At 45.8% G+C, this 20974-nt stretch overlaps 1 protein-coding gene across 21 annotated transcripts in view; it reads right to left on the bottom strand.

Moving 5' to 3' along the window:
- Positions 1 to 20974, bottom strand: part of BAZ2B (bromodomain adjacent to zinc finger domain 2B) — a 242777-nt gene that overhangs the window by 55841 nt on the left and 165962 nt on the right. For 12 of the 21 annotated variants that reach the window (XM_083153987.1, XM_083153976.1, XM_083153975.1 and 9 more), the window contains 7 exons: positions 17120 to 17308; positions 14961 to 15353; positions 10182 to 10797; positions 9046 to 9324; positions 7360 to 7420; positions 4002 to 4110; positions 365 to 466 (listed from right to left, as the gene is read on the bottom strand). In XM_083153987.1, the coding sequence (XP_083010113.1) occupies positions 365 to 466; positions 4002 to 4110; positions 7360 to 7420; positions 9046 to 9324; positions 10182 to 10797; positions 14961 to 15353; positions 17120 to 17308 (1749 nt within the window). The remainder of the gene's footprint in view (positions 1 to 364; positions 467 to 4001; positions 4111 to 7359; positions 7421 to 9045; positions 9325 to 10181; positions 10798 to 14960; positions 15354 to 17119; positions 17309 to 20974) is intronic. The other 9 variants (XM_083153986.1, XM_083153995.1, XM_083153990.1 and 6 more) reach the window with 1 other exon arrangement.

Below are 20974 nucleotides of genomic sequence, written 5' to 3'. Positions count from 1 at the left end.
GACACACAAAAGACAGAACGTACTACTACTACACACATAAACAATTGCAACACATTGTGAAAAGATCACAATGTGAAACAAGAGAGCTTATTTTCCAACGGATATTGAGCAATGCTCGCTTCTAAGCGGAGTGATCTAGAAATGAAAGAGAACTCTCTTCCTTGGAAGAGCTGCATGGAGAATCTGCCGTTCAGTGCTCCCTTTACAACAGACTTGTATTGTAAACACGATCATTTCCAGATCATTCAGCTTAGAGGAAACAGTGATAATGAGTAGCAGAAAAAAAGTCAGATTTCAAAGAAATCTGACTTTTTTAGCTATTTTTATACTAGAACTACATGTTGTTTTTTATGGAAGGGGATACCTGTGGTCCATCTCTGGCTTCATAGAAGTCCCCCACTCTTATTTTTGCACTGAAGCTGAAATTGTCCCTTGTGATATCCATTATTCCATTTCTGCTGAGATACTGAAAAAATCACAGATTTTTCCACTTCAGGATTTGAAAGAATGACAGCCCATTTGTTTGCCCCTGTCCCCCTACTTCTCTACAAGGTGGTACACGAGGGCAAGCGTCTCCACATAGAACATGCTGACACAGCCTAATGGACTTTCAATATATTACGATATAACGCACTGGAAGACATGTATGACAAATGTTCCACACGTAGCGGTGTAGAGAAGGGTATCTGGATGACAGATCTACAGTGTCTCTAGTCAATACGTGGACACCATGTGGTCGGCATGCATTCAGCAGGTACAAAAGTTTGACAGAGGAAAGGTCCATAGGCCCAAAAATTTGTCAGTTTCAAAAGGTGGACATGACCATAGCGAACAAGCAAATGGTTAATGCATGGTTTGTAAGGGGGTTCATGTTTTACCAACACTTGCAGAATTTACTATCCGTATGGATAATGAACAGGAATGGTAACCAGTGGCAAGTGCAGCGAGCCATCTTGCCCAAAGCAAACCTACCGACGGTAGTTACATATTACTAAACATACGAGCTTTGACCCAAAAACTATTGTCAGGATGACATTTGTACCGTCAATCTAATGCATGTTGACCTTTCACCTATTGACCTTTTGTACCAATCGACCACATGGTGTTGAAGTTGACCTAAGCACTATAGATCTTCTATAACACACCATTAGCAAAGTTGGTGCTGCCCACAATACCAATAAGAAATTTCCTTTTGTACTCTAAAATGCACTGGAAGGAAAACCAAATCTGATTGGTCGCAATGGGCAACACTTTCCTTTCGACATACCTGTCTGTAGCATAAGTTTCAAAAATACCCCATTTATATGCAGTGTTGTCCTGATCCCTACACGGATTTGTCTGGGAAATCTGTGATTGAACTACAACCATCACTATTATCTGCTAGCTATGAAAAAATAGGGCAAGGAACTCTGTAGAACTAGAACTTTCCTGACTGCCAACTACAAAACTAAAAATATTTTCTAGATCTAAAGAATAGCTGAGATCCATGGTTCCCCAAGAGCAGCAATTAAGGCATCGTAACAGTCCAGGTTTAAAGGATATCCGTGCTTGTGAACAGATGATATAGCAAACTGAATGAGGTACTAATTAAGGCACCTGTATACAGATGGAGCCCCTCTCATTTTGCGCCGGCCCTCGCCAGATCCACTCCACTGGCAAGTGTTGGTGGAGAGACGCTCCATCTGATGAGGATGCGCTAGCATCTCACACACATGCACGGCCCCATCTCTCGGCGGCGGGGAGCGGAATCCCTGCCTGTCTCCGCTTCAGGGAGACGGGCAGGGTAAGGGGGGTGTGCAGGGGGCTGCAGGCACCAAAGGAGGAGCGGTGGAGGAGGGATTGGATGTGCGAGCGTCTCGTGCACACGCCCCCTTCCCTCTGATGGCGGGTCCTGGCTATTGGCACCGGAATCGTCAGGACCTGGTCCAATGAGAGGCCATCTGTATATCTTTAAAACCTGGACCAGTAAGATGCCTTGAGTACCGTATAAGGAACCACTGGCCTAGGGGGATTGTGTTGAAAATCTAAAATGTGTTATAATAAATATCTTTATATATCTTTGGCTACACAAATGACTACAAATTCTGCATTGCATGTAGCACTACTATAACTTGTGCGAAGATACTGCTGCATATACATGCAATGCCAATGTTGTGGCTGCCGACAATAGGGATATTTCCATGTTACTGTAAGTCATATATATTATAATACTATTCCATTCTACACTAACTTAGCGTCCCCAATTGCAACGGAAATCTTTGTATACACTATCCAACTGTGCCATGCCTACACTACTAAATTATCAGCAGCCAAAACTATAACCTTGCCTCAAATAGGCATGGGACCAGTTGCACAAAGCTTCAAAAGTGAAAAAAAGGAGAGTGATAAACAGCCAGCCAATCACCTCCTACCTGCCATGTCACAGGCTGTCTTTGAAAAATGTCAGACAGGAGCTGATTGGTTGGTTATCACTCTCCATTTTATCACTTTTGAAGCTTAGTGCATCAGGCCCCATGGTAAGATGCAGCTTGGTCAGATAGGGTCATGGTATAATTTGCTCCAATCAGAAATGTTGGCCACTATGAAACAGTAAATCCTAAAATTTGTGTGACTGCCTTTTATGTGTTGGCCATCAAGGGTTGTAGTCCAATTCAGATAGTCCTCTGCCGGGCTAAATATCAGTAACATTCCCATCAGCTATTACCGCAATGGGCTCTGCAGGTCAAATATAAATATATCAATTGTAAAGATTTAAGATAAATGATGGCAATAAACATAATGTACATCCAGGGCCGGTGCTAGGGTGTCCGGCGCCCTCCTGCAAACCATAAATTTTGCGCCCTTTCACATTGCCATTGCAACAAGCTGCAGCCTGATTGTGGGAGCGTATGTAAAATGCGATCCTATGGAGGATCTCGGGTGCATGTACAACTCAGTGGTGTGTCCGCAAAATGTTGCAGGCACTAAAGGTGCCCATACATGCTGCGAGAATCGCATACGGTATGTGCTAGATCGCATCCTATCACCCGGCATATATGCAATGTGTGTGCAATGCGATCCGAAAGCAGTACAAAAAGTATGTGCAGCACATACTTTTTGTACTGTGCGATGCGATGCCAGCAGGAGCACACATCGCATCGCACGCTGCTATTGCAGCGTGTTTGGCCACCTTTAGGCACATAACCCAGCCCATTATTTAAAAAGTGTCTAAATTAATATAAAAAAAATCTTCAATTATTAAAAAATGTGTTATAAACATGTATAATAAAAGACTCATGGTTCTTTTGCTGTTTAACTCTTGTGCAGTCCCTCCTCTTCTATATGCCTAGGCAGGACGCTGAGGACGCCATTACACCCCTCTCGTGACTGAGGGGCAAAGGAGGGTAGAGAAGGAGGAGGTGGAAGAAGGCAGGAGATAGAGGGGGCGGAGTGTTGAGGACTGGCGGTGGCACTGGCACAGCACACTGAGAAGAGGGAAAGAAGGAGAGGCAGAGCTGTTGCCTGTTAGTCATTTGATTGACAGCTGACAGGCGCAGGGAGCAATGGGTAGGGGGCGGATTCGGACATGACATGTCATCCAGGCATTCACAGACAGCGCTACATGCCTCAGCGCAAGTGTCCGTGAGGAAGAGGGGGCTGCTCAGCCTCTCCATACTGCCGCCCGCTGTCAGATAGGCACTGTGGGCGGCATGCAGGCTGTGTGCACTCGCAGAGCAGGGAGCAGCTCTTTATACTGCCGCCCACCCGCTGTCAGACAGGCGTTGTGGGCGCCGTGCAGGAGGCAGTGACAGTGAGGGCTGAAGCAGCTTTAGCAGAGCAGGGAGGGAGACAGCGCCTTTTCTGCATGGCGCCTCCCTGCTTTGCAGGAGCTGCTGAGTGGGTAGCGCCGGCCCTGTGTACATCCACACTAAGACAGCACAGAACACACATTTAGGCATAGGAAAGAACTGGCCGCTAATAAAATCAAGCAAGAGTTCCTTAATTCCGAAGCAATAGATTACCTTCATTACTTCCGGGTACTGCCTGAATTTCTTCCCGCACGGTGCAAAATAAGTCACTTCTCCCTGCAGACGACCACTCAGGTTCTTCAGTCTTGTTTCTCTTTGCCAGCTAGGTAACACATGGATAATTGTTTTTTTTTAAATATCTTTATTAACATAGCAAAAAACAACTGACATTGCATTAAACATAGTCAATATAGAGTCAAAATCAGAGTCACAGGTACATTGTATATACTTAGGTTCTATAAACATACATAGGTATATCTTCCTTATAGAGCACAAAGATTATTACATGAGGTTGTGGAATAACTAGTACATTGTCTACGGCAAACTTTAGAAGGGGGGAGTTCCCATCTCTAGAACTGACATGTTATACCAAGTAGTCAAGCGAACAATCTCTCTCATGGGTGTGGTATGAATCACCGACAGTCAGGATCCCGACAGTCATTATCCCGACTGCCTGGTCTCAGACAGCATGGCCAGCGCAACAAAGCCCTTTGCGGGCACGGTGGCGAGCTACGCTTGCCACCTATTCTATTCTCCCTCTATGGGGGATCGTGGACCCCCACGAGGGAAAATAGCCGACGGCCGTCTGGAACCCGGCCGTCTGTGTTTTAACAGTCGGGATCCCGACGTCGGGTTAATGACTGTCGGGATCCAGACTGTCGGGATCCCGTCCGGCACCCTCTCTCATAGTGTCCCTTTCTATGGAAGGTAATGTGGCTATATAGGGCAACCATATATTAAAGAATTTTGAGGCCCTGGTCTCCACATCAAGCGGATAATTTATTTTTATACAATATTCCAGGTACCCATCTTTAGGGCGAGATGTACTAAAGGGAAAATGCGGTAAAACCCCCGTTTTACCGCATTTTCCTATGTACTATTACCCGGCCGCACCGTTATCGCAGGGCACGGTATCGCCACCTTTGGGTGGCGATACCCTATAGAAGCCTATGGGCTTCTTTTCGCCGCCCGCCGCGTCGCCGCAACCCCGCCGCCTCGCCGACCCCCCCTTTCCCCCCTCCCTTGGGCTTACCTTCTTGCAGGTCCTCCTGGACCCCGGAAGGTAAGCCCTTCCTCCCCCTAGCAACGCAGCCGGATGTCCTTCCGGCTGCAGGGGGGAGGAGGAAGCGCCGGGGACAGCTTGCTTAGCTGTCCCCGGCGTGAAAGCAGCAGAAGCCGGCTGGGAGGTGACGGAGACCCCCCGCAGACCACAGTACAGGTATCGCGGGGGGCCTCCGTCACCGCATCGCGATGCCAGCCGCATATGTTAGTACATATGCGGCGGCATCGCGGCGGGGGGGCGCGAAGGGCGGCGATGTATTTTAATACATCCCGCCCTAAGTCAAATTATTATAAGTGTAATCCGTAGCATTTACAGGCTTATTTTAAAAGGAAACAGAAAAGCTGTGTGCACAGAGCACGCATGCCCACCCTGGAGCCCTCCAGCTGTTGTGACACTACACATCCCAGAGTGATAAAACTATGGCAAAGCATGCTGGGATGTGTAGTTTCACAAAAACTGGAGGGCAGCAGGTTGGACATGGCTCCCAACTCCCAACCGATCTCCCAACAGTCGGCTTGCTAATGTGTTCACATGCAGAAAACATGACAAGTGAGCAACATTCAAAGCAGGTATTCTGATAAGTCCTGTCGTTCTTTAGTGGTCAACCCAATGTATGTCGGCCTAGTGACCGTGTCCCTTCATAACACTGCTAATACAATATAAGAACACAATTATATAGTAACACTAGAAATAATCATTTTCTGGGTGTTATAAACTCATGTAAAATACATGTAAAAGAAATGTCAGTGGGAATGAGACCTGGACCTACTATATATCCTGTATGTTAATAAGGCCCGCTCTGTCGCAGGCAAGTGTGACGGGCCCCGGCGATCTGAAGGGCCCTAGAGCCCAGCCGTGGCCAGTCTGTAAGCTGTATTAACTTTGACTGAGTCAGTTTGTGTGTTTCAACCCTGCGGCCGTCTACGGTGTGAGACTGTGTGTGGACTGGCCGCTGCCTGTGGAGTCTCCCTCTGTGTGCTATGCGCCGCGTCTCTCCTGTGGGTGTGTCCATGTGCAGTGCAGGCCAGAATCGTCTGTCTCTTGTCTGCACTGCACTGCACATGGACACACCCACAGGAGAGATGCGGCGCATAGCACACAGAGGGAGACTCCACAAGCAGCGGCCAGTCCACACACAGTCTTACCTGCGCGGCACCCCTGGCCAACCGTTCCGTGCTCTGCAGCTGCCTGCCCTGCCTTCTCACCACAGCAGGAGTCATGGGATGGTCAGAGAAGAGAAGTGACATTTACAGTAAGTCCCTGACTGAAACCCAGGGCCCATCATATTCAAAGTATGGGTGAGGAGGTCAAGGATCTCATCTCTGCAGAGAGAGCCAGGCAGTGTGCCATCATTATTGTCATTTAAAAAATAGTAAAAATGTACTTCTGCGCCTAGTGCATAAAAGCAGCTGAGCTCTGTAATATTCAAACAAAAATAAATAAGGGGGTGTAAGGGCATACACACAGAGCGGTTTTCTGCTATTTTCTTAGCAATCTGACCAAATTGCTTAGAAAGTTCTCACAGATCTTTCCATGTATATGCCCCAAGTGATTAATTATCTTCTGCTAACTAAGTTAATGCATGCAGTCAAAATCTAGTCTAATTGCTTAGCAAATGACTGCAAATCTCTCAGTGTGTACAGAATGAGAGATGCTGATTGTAATCTCTCATTCTGAACCACTACGAAACTTGCTTAACACAAATCACTGCATGTGCTCTCCATGGACGATCTGAACACCAGGAAAATCACCTACCCTAAATAGCTTAGCACACATCTCTACGTGTGTATGCCCCTTAACAGAGCGCTATAAATAAACATGCAATACCAATAAACATAAATAAATAAATCAAAGAGATTGTAATGTTCCAGCTCCTTTTTGATTTGTATTGAGGTGGTAGAGAGAGTGCACGCTAACTTTCCCTAACTATTATGGCGCCTCTGGATCTGCTGTTATCTGCGGCTTCTACTACTGAGCGATCAACAAGAATAGTAGAAGAAGAGGGTTGTGTGGGTTTGGGATTACGTAGTACAGGGCCCCGAGATTTCTGTTCACTTGCCATTTTCTCTATGGACTTTTGATGATATCTTCTACCATCACATCAGTATTTTCTACTTTTAGCAATCCATCTAATCACTGTATGCACAGAATATCTTATAAGCTACTTAAGGCATCTCAACACGGTTTGCAATTCGCCAACACAGAAAAAAAAAAAAAAAGACACCGTTACATAATACTCAGCATAAAGATTTAGGAAGTTGATAAGTTAACGCTAGTAAAGTAACCTACCCATATTCCATCGGAACGCGCAATTCATGCTCATCTGTTACTCGTCGTCTCTTACCGGAACCTTAAAGAAAGATTATAGTGTTAATGGCAAAAGTAATGATTAAAGAAAACAGAGGATTACAGAAAACAAACTCATGTAAGAACCTTAAGGGGGGCATTCAATCCCCCGCCGCTATTTCTGTATGGGGAAATAGCGGCGGGTGCCTATTCAATGCTGTCTTTCCCGACAGCATTGAACAGGGATTTCGGCAGAACCGACCTGACTTTTGAAGCAGTCGGGCCCGTTCGTCCGAGAACGGCCGTGGATTTCAAGCTCCCGGCCGCAGCTCGATGATCCACTGCCATATCTCGCGGTCACACCCCCTTTTCAGCATTCGGCAGGCGGGACATTGAATCCCGCCTGTCGATTGTTAGTCGAGCCAACCAGGAACGGGACAGGGTCACGGCTGTTGCGCCAGCCCGACGGTCATGACCTGGTATTGAATATCCCCCTAAGTCTTCATGGACAAAGAGCAGTACCTAATTACAACAGAACTGTATCATCCAGGTGGACTTCGATCGGGAACTATAAAGTGTGTTGAGTGCAACGAGAAGCATTACGAGCACATTACGAGCAAAGTAAGCCATGCGAGGGGATGCGGGACACTAATTTGGGGTCCGCGTGCTCCGGTATCGACACTGTTGATCTTTTTCCAGTGTAGACCTTTTGAGGTCGACCTAGATATTGCTAACATGCTATACCACACCCACCTGGAATAGAACATTATGGTCAGCACCCTATGCTCTATGTCTGGAGATTTAGGGGTACATTTACTAATATAGGAGTTCTATTGAAGATGTTGCCCATAGCAACCAATCAGAATCTGTTAACTTCTTGAAGGTGCTAAGAAAATAAGAAGTAGAATTGAATGGTTGCTATGGGCAACATCCCACCTTAGTAAATGTACCCCTTAGAGAATGCCAATCAAGAGTAAGCCTGGCTCTGAGAAGATCCCGGACAAGGTTCCCGATGTGCGGCTGGTGGAAAGCTTCAAATCTATGAAACCTATTTGTTCAATTACAAACGATAACAGCCTTTGCTAATGGATTTGCCCTTAGATAGCCATTAGATAAACATGATCTCATGTACATAAAGTAACTGTATATCAATCCTTTGGCCTATAATTTGGGGGCCGGTACTCAACGACTGTGTCACATGACTAATGCTGGATACGCCTCCACCATACAGGCCGACTTTTTAATACTCCACCCCGAAAGAAGCCCGGAGAGGAGTGAAATAGGGGTGGGGACGTGGCTTCGTTTTGGGGGCGGAGCAAGACTGACATCACCAAGCCCCGCCCCATGACAGAGCCACATTAATTTGCGGGTCCGCGGATGGGGGAGGGGCTAAATGACGCAAAATGCAGTGATTCAGGTAAATTTAGCCACGCTCCTCCCCGCGGACCCACGAAAATATGAGTTTTATACCGCGGAGAAGGCATGGGGCTGTGGCATAATGCGGGAGACATGCCCACCTTCCCGGGGGGGGCCGGGAGGGGGACCCGAAGTGCCGGATCCTCCCGGCCATTCCGAAGTGCCTCCCCTCACATGTTTTGCTCATGTTTCTGATGAGTATTCTACAAATAGAATCCCGAGTAAACGGCATGCACATAGGAGACTAAGACAAATGATTAAAATGACAAATACCACACGGTGTACTGGGGCTGAGAGTAGCAGAGGAGCTGTGGAAGTCAGAGGACTGTGCTTCAGGACACAAGGCAGCCGGAGCAGAAGTTGGGCTCTTTATGACTTGCAGGTTCAGAGGCGTGCAGTGGGCTGTGACACTGTTTGCTGTGCTGTTCAAGGAAGGAGTTGTTTTATTAAATTTCAGTGGGGATTTCTCTCCCTCTGTATCACTGTCAGATTCATCTTTATCATCATCGTCTTCTGATCCTTCCGAGTCAGATTCTGAATTACTGTCCGACTCTGTTCAGAAAAATAAACAAATCAGATTTGCCAAGCAGATCAGTAGTGGTGCCAGCTCATGTATAGACAAATGCAGAGTTTGTATATTCTCCCTGTGCTTGCGTGGGTTTCCTGCGGGTACTCTGGTTTCCTCCCACAATCCAAAAATATACAGGTAGGCTAATTGGCTCCCAACAAAATGAACCCTAGAATGAATGTGCGTACGTGTACATGTGGTAAGGAATATTGATTGTAAACTCCACCCGGGCAGGGACTGATGTGAGTGTTCAAATATTCTCTATAAAGCGCTGCGAAATATGTGTGCGCTATATAAGATAACTGCTAATAAATAAAATAAAAGCTTTATTATTTACCTTATTGGTCCTAGCAGTTCTATACATCACCACAGCTCCAGAAAAATACATTGCTATAAAGCACTGGGTATCAGGGATGTTCAAAGTAAACGAGAGGGAGAGGAAAGGGGGAGCAAACAGTTTATTATTCAAAAAAGAGAGATGAAGGGGGGTATTCAATATGGGATTCCAAATGTCGGAACGTCCTGAAAGTCGGAATCTTGGGCCGTTATTATTTGATCCGATAGTAACTCGACAGTCGGAATTTAATGTTCCGGCTGTTGAGTGTTGGAAAGTCCGTGGATTTGCGAAAGCGGTCTCGGATTGTCGCAAAACCGTCTGTGAATTCGAAAATCCATGGCCGTTCCCGACAAAAGAGATCTGACTTTAAAAAAAAAGTCGGATCTGACCCCCTTCCAGGTGGTCTTTAACGTGTGTTTTTAAATCTGGTTACCAGTATCATTCAGTGTGCTGGGGGAAACCATGTTTATTCTTACAATGAGAAACAATTGACAGGTTACAGACCTGACTGACTATCCGAATCATCATCTTCATCATCTTCATCTTCCTCTTCATCATCTTCGTCATCATCTTCATCGTCATCCTCTTCATTAGAGTCATCAGAATCTTTGCTGCTGGGGATATCCGAATCTGTGCCTCGGAACTTTTCCAATAAAGTCTTTGGAGCACTGAGATGATGTGGTGTTTTTATTGCTGGTGCACAGTTATTGGTTTTCTCCTTACAGAGATTGTGTAATAAAGGGGAGCCCGCTGGCCCAGGGACTGACTTGCTGGATGAATTTTTTTTCACACAGGAAGTCAGATTGATCGGTGAGGAAAACTGGGAACCGGGGGAAGCTGCCGTATTTTCATTTCCTTTAGTTTCCCGCTTTAATTTGGTGGTGAGTGCCAGAGGGGCATCCTGGATGAGGCAGGGAATGACTCCATTTGGCTGGTGACTTCCCAACAGTGCATTGGTTAAAAATGGATTGGAGTGGTTATTCTCTAGAGATGGCTGTTGGTGGCATAATGATTTAGTGACAGGACTGGAAACTGGTGGAGCCACAAATGTCTTTTTCTGGTGCTTGGAGGCCTCGTGTGGCTTGTTTAGTTGTGCAGGGAATGCCGGTTTGTGTTGATCCTGTGTGAAATAGCAATAAAATAAGTAAGTACACAGACTGATATGTTCATCTATGAATCTAGATCAGTGGTTCTCAAACTCGGTCCTCCACACAGTTCACGTTTTGCAGGTCATCCGACAGGCGCACTCAGTACTGACTGACATTTTAAAAGATCCACAGGTGGAGCTAAATATGTCACTTGATTCTGTGAGGAGACCTGCAAAACATGCAAAGTGTGGGCTCCTGAGGGCCGAGTTTGAGAACCTGTGATCTAGATGTTGATAATACTCAATCATATATATAATGAAGGGATGACATCCCAGAGGGAGGTATGAGGATATTTTCCACGATGAATTTATGTATATGAGACAGAGGTGCACTCTAATGCTCCTTTCACATCGCAGAGCTTGGTCAGACCCTGCTCCGACCCAGGTCTGGCACTTTCAGACCTGGGTCGCCCATTATACAGAGGGGGGCACAGGTATAACCCTTTTTACAACCCTGGCCAAACTGCTGAGTGTGGTGCTGTCAAACCACACTTTGACCCGAGTCCATTCTTCACCAATCCGGCAATAACCCGGGTCCAAGGTGCGATGTGAAAGGAGTATAAAGGGATGAATTTATTAAAGATTCTAAAAGTGAAAAGTTGGATTTTGTCCACAGCAATTAATCATATTCTAGCTATCATTTCTCTATTGCATCCTAGTAAATGATATTATCTAATTGATTGCTATGGGCTATGTCCCCACTTTTCACCAGGTGCACACACCCAACATTGTGGGCGGTGGGGGGGGGGGGGGGTACTCGCCCATGGGAACACCCAGCGTTTCATTAGGTGCCAGGTGACATGGGCGCCGGGGATGGGCACCTGACATCACCGGATGTCAGCTGCCCACCCATTTCAGCCCGTAAGTGCATGCATATTTAATTGACCTGAGAGTCACTTCATATGTGTGTGCACAAACCACCTTTCAATGTTCGGCGATCATCAAAATATGTGGGTGTTCCCCCCACAGCCTGTGAATGGATGTTTATGTTAAACATCCATTTGCAGTCAGTGCGTGCAAACACACGCTGTGAGGGGGGGGGGGGGGGGGGCTGCATTTGTTGGACTCGCAGCCTTGTGCATCAACAAGAACAACCGCCATAGTCCACTAACATTGCATCAGTCGAGTCCCTAAAGTGTTTAATAATTATTAATCTTCTGTCCCATTGTATTTTGCATATCCCAGATGAAAAGAAAACATGCATGCTATTCTCAATGAACATATCATAAAATAAGTAGTGATGCCCGGATCCAGGATTCAGATCAGGAAAGTGGGCAAAACCGATTTATCTGAGCTATCAGTATGCAGGACACACTACACGTCCTAGAGCTAGAATTAAATAAATGATACTATGTAAGCCCCTGATGTGTCATTTTATTAAGCAAACTAGGGTTTCATTTCAATATTCCACAAAGTAGTTTTAAACCAGATTCAGGTTAATCTTAAATTATGGATTCTGTATATCTATCAAAATAACAGATAACTGTCCGCTGTATAATCGCAATTCCTACGCCTGTGGCTCGGAACAAAGAATAAAGAGAAATGAAATGGAAAAACGACACAGAACTAGCGGTGTGAAGTACAGCGACTTGATTGCACTTAGGAAAACAAACCTCTCTACTCATCTCAACAGCGCTGAAGAACGCAGGCTTGGTTAGGCCTATCCACAAAATATCTCCCATAGGGGTAATTTGAGGTAAAACCGAATCCAATTGAGTTTATCGTCTATAATGTTTGAATAGATGATTTCTCAAGTGTCATTATCTGTTGAGATTACTGTGGTGATTTATGAGTTTGTCAGAGCTATAATAGCAATACAGCAATTTCCTCAGCAAATAACTCCTATTTTGAGAGAACTTGCAGCAGAGCTTCGTGAAGGTTTGTGTCAGTAAGGAAAGAGGTATTTTTCTGCTTTATTGGCTCAGGACAAAGGGCAATCAGATAAAGTGCTGTCTCTTGAAATCCAGTCTAGGTCCCCTTAAGTTTACAGGCGGGGATGGTTATATGTTCCCTCAAGATGAACTCTGAGCACAGACTTTAAGACATTCTTGTAATTCCTGGGAAAAATGTCTAGCATATTTTTATGTAAGGATCTGAATAAACTCAGAAGAATTTGCACTGATTCCTAAAGACCTGGCAAGAGACAAACAATGGATCTATGTTAAAAGGACATTGATATGGACAAGGGTTATTGTAAGGTAAATACCGTTGTCTCCTCAGTGGCTGCTGCAGTAAAATATTTATTTGATGTGGAGGATTGGTAAGAGACTTTCATTGCCGGGATCATATGATACTTATACTAATGAACTGAGGACTGTTTATAAATAGAGGTTAACACTCTACAAGTGATTGTAATGCTGCTCCTTTGAGCAAATCCATGACAATGCCCATGTCCATATTTGAAACGGAACCCATGTTATTGACAATGTAGTTTATCAATTCACTGTACTGTAAGTTAGCGACAATAATAAGGCATTTTGCACCTCATGCCTCCCAGACTAACTGCTTCCACAGGATAGGCTGTGTTCTCATGAATATTAGTTCACCTCAGAAAACTGCTGTTAAATAAAACTATTTACTGTACAAACGTTTCTAGCAGAGGTCGCTACTACTATTGGTGCAGCAGGCGCGTTCCACCGGGGCCCCAAGAGGACTAAAGGTGATCATACACGGTATGTTTGTTGGGTGCGATGAGATTTGTGCTCCTGTCACACATCTTATCACACAGCTCAAAAAGTACGTGCTGCACATACTTTCTGTACTAGATCTCATCTCATCGCATTGCATAACCTATGCAATGCGATGAGATGCGTTATTGTATACAATAATTGTACCGTGTATGGGCACCTTACGGGTCCCACTGCTGTCACCCACTGTTGTGTGACTTATTTGTGATCTTGGGTTGGCGTGGATAATATTTTTGAACCTGGGACAACCACTCACAACCACAAACATCAGTGGTTTTTAGCCATACAGCATTTAGTTTGTTGTTGAGCAATTAGCGACTGCCTAACAGGGGTACAGGGGAAATCCCCAATGCCTGAGGGTCCACCACTCTTAATGGGAATCGGGTTCCAGAGTGTGGGTTCAGATTAAACATTATTATTCTATCAGAGGCAGTGGAATATCTAGAATGGGTGTAGGTTGTACAGTGCATTCACCAATCTATTATACTTACCTGTCCAGAGCCCAGTGTCAGTGCTGCACAAATCACTGGGAAAATGCTGTGGACACCATTTTTCCCAGACATTTGTGCATGCACAGTACAGAAATCATACATGGGCCATGATTCTGATTGATTCGGTAAGCTGGGAAACTCGCAGCTTACCAAGTCCTTGTAATGCTGCCCCACCGATGACACACACACCCCGCGCGCCGCCATATCCCCTCGCAACCATGTGAGGTGATAAGTCACGAAGACACATTCCCTCGCATCTTCCCACAGACGGAAAAATCATTCGATGGCCGCCGACCATCCAATGATTTCTCCAGGGCTCGCAAATATAAGTCATTGGAGGCTTCCGGCCGAAGACATCATTAATCACCCCCGGCACAAAGCATAATCCCCAATAACCAACCCCCAGATCCATGATTACACATAAGTACTGGAACTTATCCTACATATCATGTGTTCTGAAAACCGGCCATTTTTCGGCCTATAAAAACGGGCTACAATAAGATAGTTCTATAATGACCATGGAGAAAAACATTGCGCACAGATATAGAAGCGTTGCAGATCAAATGAATCAGTGAAGTCTTGTGAATCAGTTGTGTCACATCACATTGTGACTCAAATGTAAATTTGGGCAAAACAGATTCTCTGCACAAGACGAATCACATCAAGACTGGTGCGCCAAGAAGGTCGGGTTGGTGTGACTGAGGCAATAGTGTATGAGGACAGATTGGTACATAATATTATGAAATGGCATGTTCTAAGACAAATACACCCATTCTCAGGGAAATGGTGTGGGGGGAGTAAAAGGGCAAGATAGCTGCAGCACAAATAATTTGGGTAAGGGCAGGTTGACGTAACAGGACATGGGCTGGACCCATTTTACTACTATTTCTTTTAGCTGCTCCTTAAGTAAATGTAACATACTACAAATGAAGGGGGGGTTCTGGAGAAAAAAGCTTACCCTTTTAATCCTCAAGTCGCTGGGTTGTGAGGTGGGTTCTTCAGAGGTATTTTTGTTCCCTGGTTTTAGTCCTTCAGTAGAGAGAGTCCCAAGTTTCAAGCTGGCTTCCTTATTAGGCTGACTAAGTAATGTAGAGGGCTTCACAGTGGAGACCAGTCCTGTACATTGGATTACACTTGTGTGTTTGTTCACAGCCTCCTCCTTGGCCTGAGAGCTTTGGAATACAAAGGGGAGATGCTGGGACAAGACCTGAGGGTGCTTTTGCTGGGACTGGAATGGTGAGCGGGTCTGGGAATCAGGAAGAAGAGGTAACTGCTGGTGTGTCCGTTTCTCCTGCAACTTGTCTGCTTGGTTTCCATCTGCTTTCAGGTCTGGGATGTTATGGATTAGCACCTACAAATAAATTAACTGTTATATATTGCAGAAATAATAATCACACTTCTACACAGATGTTATCCTGGCCATGAATCTTCCCTCTGCACACAGCATCAAGCAGACCTCTTCACTACAGTCTTATACCCCTTTCAAACATGCTACCTGGGATTTGCAACCAGGTACAAACCCGGGAATTGAGTGATCCAGGATGATTGCAGGTGCCCAGGATCCGGGAGTGAAATTCCAGGTAGACCCTTTCAGACATACGCTAGTCCTGGGTTTGATGCGCGTTTATGTGAAAAATACTGAGATTTTCACGTATGTCTTTCAGATTTTTTGACGATTTTAGTGTTAATGAGGGCATACATCGAGCCAATTTGGACCGATTTCGGCCGATTGCGATCAATCGGCTTGATAAATCGGACCGAATCGGTTCCTCATGACATGGCGTTGGGTCCAATGCGCGGTCCCGTGTGTATCGGACCCAGCCCCAGGGGTCGGACCAGCGGGACATAAGATGTGTTGCAATCGGACACATCAGTGAAACATCGCAGGTGCTTTTTCGTACCTGCAATGTTTCTATGTGCACTGCAGCGGGTGGTGGTGGTATCAGATCAGTCGGGGCGGGTGGCGGTGACCATCAGTCTCCACTGTCCAGTGCCGTAGCGGACGGGCACTGCAGCCGCGGCAATTAAAACTTAAAAATAACATGTCAAATGACTGCCCGGCTAATGATTGGCTGAGATAGAGCACTCTCAGCCAATCAGTGGCCTCCCTCCGCGGCCGCTGATTGGCTGAGAGTGCTCTATCTCAGCCAATCAAAAGCCGGAGAGTCATTGGACACATTATTTTAAAGATGTAATGCGATGCGATTTATCACATGTAAAAAATGGCACATCAAGTCAAATCGTATGTGAGCCTCCCGGGGAGCTGCCGGGCGGCTCGGAGGAGAATTGGGTCCGACTTGTCCTTAGACAAGTCGGCTCTATGTATGGGGGCCTTTAGGGTTAAACTGCCATAAGGGTTAAGCATACCCATCTCCGGAACCGAAATCGACATGGTCGACATAACAGCTGTCGACATTATGTTGACAAGACAAATTAACGCCAATGTTGACATTCTGAGTGTCACCATATTTTACTGCACCCGATTTTTATGTATTTGCTCAAATTACTCAATTCTGAAAAAAATGGTTTTATAGAGAAAGGCCTCTAACCATACACCACAGCAGCATGCAAAAAGCACTACATAGGCAATTAGAATGGGTTTACACTGCACGAGGGTGGCACAATCACTCATTTAGGGCATATTTACTAATAATGCCTATGGTAGCATATATATGGCTCCTGAATAGAGTCAGTGGATGACAAGGTGAGGCAGACGGTGACAGGGAGAGACAGGAGGAGGCAGAGTGTGACAGGGAAAAACAGAGGGTGACAGGAAGAGGGTGACAGGGGCAGCAGTGGACTCCTTAGTACTCAGTTGCCCCTGGTGCATTGCACCTGCAGCACCAATGGTAGTTCTGCCACTGGTGGTCACCTTATACACAAGCTCTGCCGAAATTCCTGCTTAAGAAAAAGGCAGGCTCTGCCTCAGATGTGCGCCATTAGGTAACACTGTGTCTACTGCCGAATTAGTTGATCATACTCTTTGCATATTGTACCCCGCAATGGCATCTCCCAACAGCCTACAAACATGTATAGGTTTATACATGATTTTGGAAGAAGCTGATGAAGCCTACATTCTTCATGGCTTGTTTTGTTATAAAACTGTAGCGTTTGTACCTTGCTCTTATTTTTAGTTTGTGCTTCGCTTTCAGAGTCCGAGTCGTCATCATCACTTTCCTCAATGCTTTGCTCCTCTTCCTCTAAGTCATCAGAATCGCTGCTACTGGCCCCATCGCTTGATGTGTCGGACGAGGACCCGGAGTCACTGGAACTGGAGCTTTCTACTGTTTTCTTTCTTTGTTTTTGCTGCACAGAGATATAAACAGTGTCAAAGTCATTTATGAACCTATGACTGGATGTATTTAAGTTTTTGCCGTAACTTGTATAATTTTCCTCTATTGTCGTGTTCTTATCATTATAGATATTATTATATATCAGTCAGCCATATATAATATTACAGTCTTATACAAACAAATCACCATTTTTGAACAGCGATTTAATCCACTGCCCTGAAATTGAATCATATATCTATAGGAAATATAAAGGAAATCAAAGTAATTTCATTAAAGAAAGACAATTTCTGGTTCATCTTGCCCAGTCATTACAGTGAAGGATGATGCATGTACAGCACACGCTCCAGTTTGGTTGCATTAAGATACAATGCAGTAGATGTATGAAGCAGTGATAAGGGAGAAGTGATAAAGTGTCTGGTACTTCATCACCGGCCAATCAGCTCCTGTCCCTTTTTAAACCCAGCCTATAACTTAACAGTCAGTAGCTGATTGGCTGGTGATAAAGTACCAGGCACTTTATCACTTCTCCTCCCTTATCACTTCATTCATCTACCGCATTGTTCCACCATAACCTCTGAATTCTAAACAATGTAACTGTATAATTCTGTGTATATATAATATCATGTCCAGGGCCGGCTCAAGCAACATACGAGCAGTGCAGTCATGGGTACACCAAGACTAAGGGGTATGTATGGATTCAGCCAAATACAGAGGGGCCCAAAGCACCTGGCAGTATGGTGTCAGAACCGCCTCCTGTTACCCTATTGGGCCTGGTCACCTGCCCGGCTACCCATGCAAACGAGTGATATCACGTGACACACATCGCACAATGCTGCACCCTCAAATCTGCCCTTCACTGTTCACTATGGCGACGGTCTATCCATCTAGGCTGAGCAGGACTGTAGGCTAAACGCAGCCAGTGTGGAATCGAACCTAGAGCCTTGATAACGGTCCCGGCAGTCCCCAAAAATATACTGGTAGGTTATTTGGCTCATAACAAACATTAACCCTAGAATGTCCGTGTGTGCTTGTACAAGTGGTAGAGAATATAGATTGTAAGCTCCACTGGGACAGGGACTGATGTGAATGTTCAAATATTCCCTGTAAAGCGCTGCAGAGTATGTGTGTGCTGTATAAATAACTGGTAATATATAATAATAGATAATAATATCAGGGAGGTGCAGTAACAGTGTGGAATTGCTGTCACTTAGGGGGATATTCAATCCCTGGTGAGCATCTCCCTTTGGGGAGATGGTCGCCGGGCCCTATTCAATGTCTTCCCTGACAGCATTGAGCAGGGTATCTCGGCAGAATGAGCCCAACATCACTAGCTGTCAGGCTCGTTCTGCCAAGAATGGCCGGGAAGTGACGAGCTGCCGGTTGCAACTCGCCTCTTCCCAGCCGCAACTCGTGGCCACGCCCCCTTCTCAGTCCCCGGCAGGCGGGATATTGAATCCCACCTGCATGTTCTCGGTCGAGCTGACGCCCACAAGATTTTATAAAATCAACTCCACGCCAACATGCCTCCTTTAATCTGCATAAGACGCACTTGCGCCCGCATACCCCCTCTGTGCATGAGACGCACGTGCTACTGAACCCCCTAACCCACCTGCGTCTCACACAGCTGGAGCACCTCTCCGCCGGCGCTCACATGATCCCCTCTCCACCTGCGTCCGCCAGCGCAGGGGATCTGGCGATTACCGACGATGTGTGAGAGGTGTTCAGTAGGCTTGCAATGGACGCCAGGAACAGACCCGGGCTGCCGTGGAGTCACTACGCTAAGTACGCTAGGCAGCCGTTTGGCTGCGTTGACAGTGTAGCTTAGTCCACGATGAAAACGTAGCGTAGCCGGGCGCCGTGCTATTACACAAGTACCATAACACACCCCGGCTTTGCAAGGGAGGACCTCTGAAGTCAGCTCCAGGCCCAGAACTTCATTGCAGCGCCGAGTAAGTATTTGGGCTACCCGCTGCACACCTGGGGGGTGGGGGTGAGGAAATTCATATGATGGTAAGTGATTGTGAATGCATTTCCCTCTATTCACATGGCTGCAATCGCATTCGGAGCTGTGCACTGAGGCGGCCTCTCGCTCTGGCAGGCGGCATTTACCTGATCAAGGGGCCCTGAAGATTCGCAATTCAGCGATCATGTTTGAATCAGGCCTATTAGACAATCCCTGCTGGCATTGGCAAGTGCATACACACTTTTGATGCTGGCCAGGATTAAGCAATGGTGGGGCGACAGGGGAGGTGGGGCCGTCGTTATCGAGGACCTTCCTCATCTGTACACATCTGTCCCTCATCTGTCTAGTGTGTATGGGGCTTAAGTGCAGGTGCTGTTATGGCCCATTGAGCTCAGCAGTAGTGAGCAGATTTTTATTACATTGCATAGTGAATCTGGGGGGGGGGGGGGGTTGTAATAATAAAAGAACACAATCAATATGCAGTGTAACAAAAATCTGTTGCTCAAATAGGGCAGGTTGGTGGGCTCCAGAATCAGTGTACTGGGCACCAAGATTTTTAATGGTGGCCATGGTGGCTCCTCCCAGCAGCGCAACTATCACGACAATCCACGTCATCTACAGACCCAGCGTGGATGAGCCGACAGATGTGACGGACTGCTAAGGAAGTGAAAATTAAAGAACGAAAATGCTTTGAAAATAGAGACACTTTTGGGCATATACAACACTACTGTGTGGGCATATGGAGCACTGCTGCGGGTGCACAATATTAAATCTGGGGCATCACTGTGGGGGCATGTTATTGATTGGAACACTACTGCAAGGACGAATACATAAGGGGGGGTTATTCTGGTCCACATGCAATAATGTGAATTTCGCAGTGAATTTTGGCAAAACATCCATTCGCAGCCTATGGGGCGACACCCACATAATTCGATGGTTGCTGACCATCAAATGATGTGGAAGGTAAACGCATAATTAAGTGACTCTCAAGTCCCTTAGATAGGCGTGCACCCTCGACAGCACCCATGTCACCGGGCGATTTGCATTAGAACGCCCAGCATTTTCATGGGAACGCCCATGAAACGCTGGGCATTCCCATGGGCGAATCCACCTGAACTACCAGGGACTAACATTAGATACACACAAGAACAGGCTGCTTTAATAGAGACATATTTAAGGTTTACAGGTACATGTAGAGCTCAGAGGTGCATTCTGAAGCCTCTCTGCTCAATGCATCGGGTGAATATGATTGCAATAATAGAACATGACATAGTGCAGAATAAAATAATAATAGCATCCCGAAGGCACAAAGCAAAGAAATATTGTATATGCCTAGATTTTTCTTATAGCTTGCTACAGTGATCTGGGCAGGTTTCAGGGTATCATGAAGGATTTAAAGCAGTGATGCTAACGTTGACACTTCAGCTGTTGTTGAACTACACATCTCAGAATGCCCTGCTACAGTTTTACTTTTACTATTTGGCCATGCTAAAACTGGTACAGGGCATGCTGGGATGTGTAGTTCAACAACAGCTGGAGTGTCAAGGTTAGCCATCACTGATTTAGGACAAAGCAAAATTATTTTCTGTAATAAGTTTATTACCAACCTTGTGTAAAAATTAGATTAATATTCATATCAAAACAACTATCACCATCTAATTTATTCACTATCTGAAGGTCAATTGTCAATTGTGAAGTATATATGTTGAGTGAAGG

This window comes from Crinia signifera, chromosome 7, assembly GCF_055691185.1.
Source record: "Crinia signifera chromosome 7, ASM5569118v1, whole genome shotgun sequence".
Lineage (NCBI taxonomy): Eukaryota > Metazoa > Chordata > Amphibia > Anura > Myobatrachidae > Crinia > Crinia signifera.
This window is presented reverse-complemented; position numbering and strand designations above follow the sequence as displayed.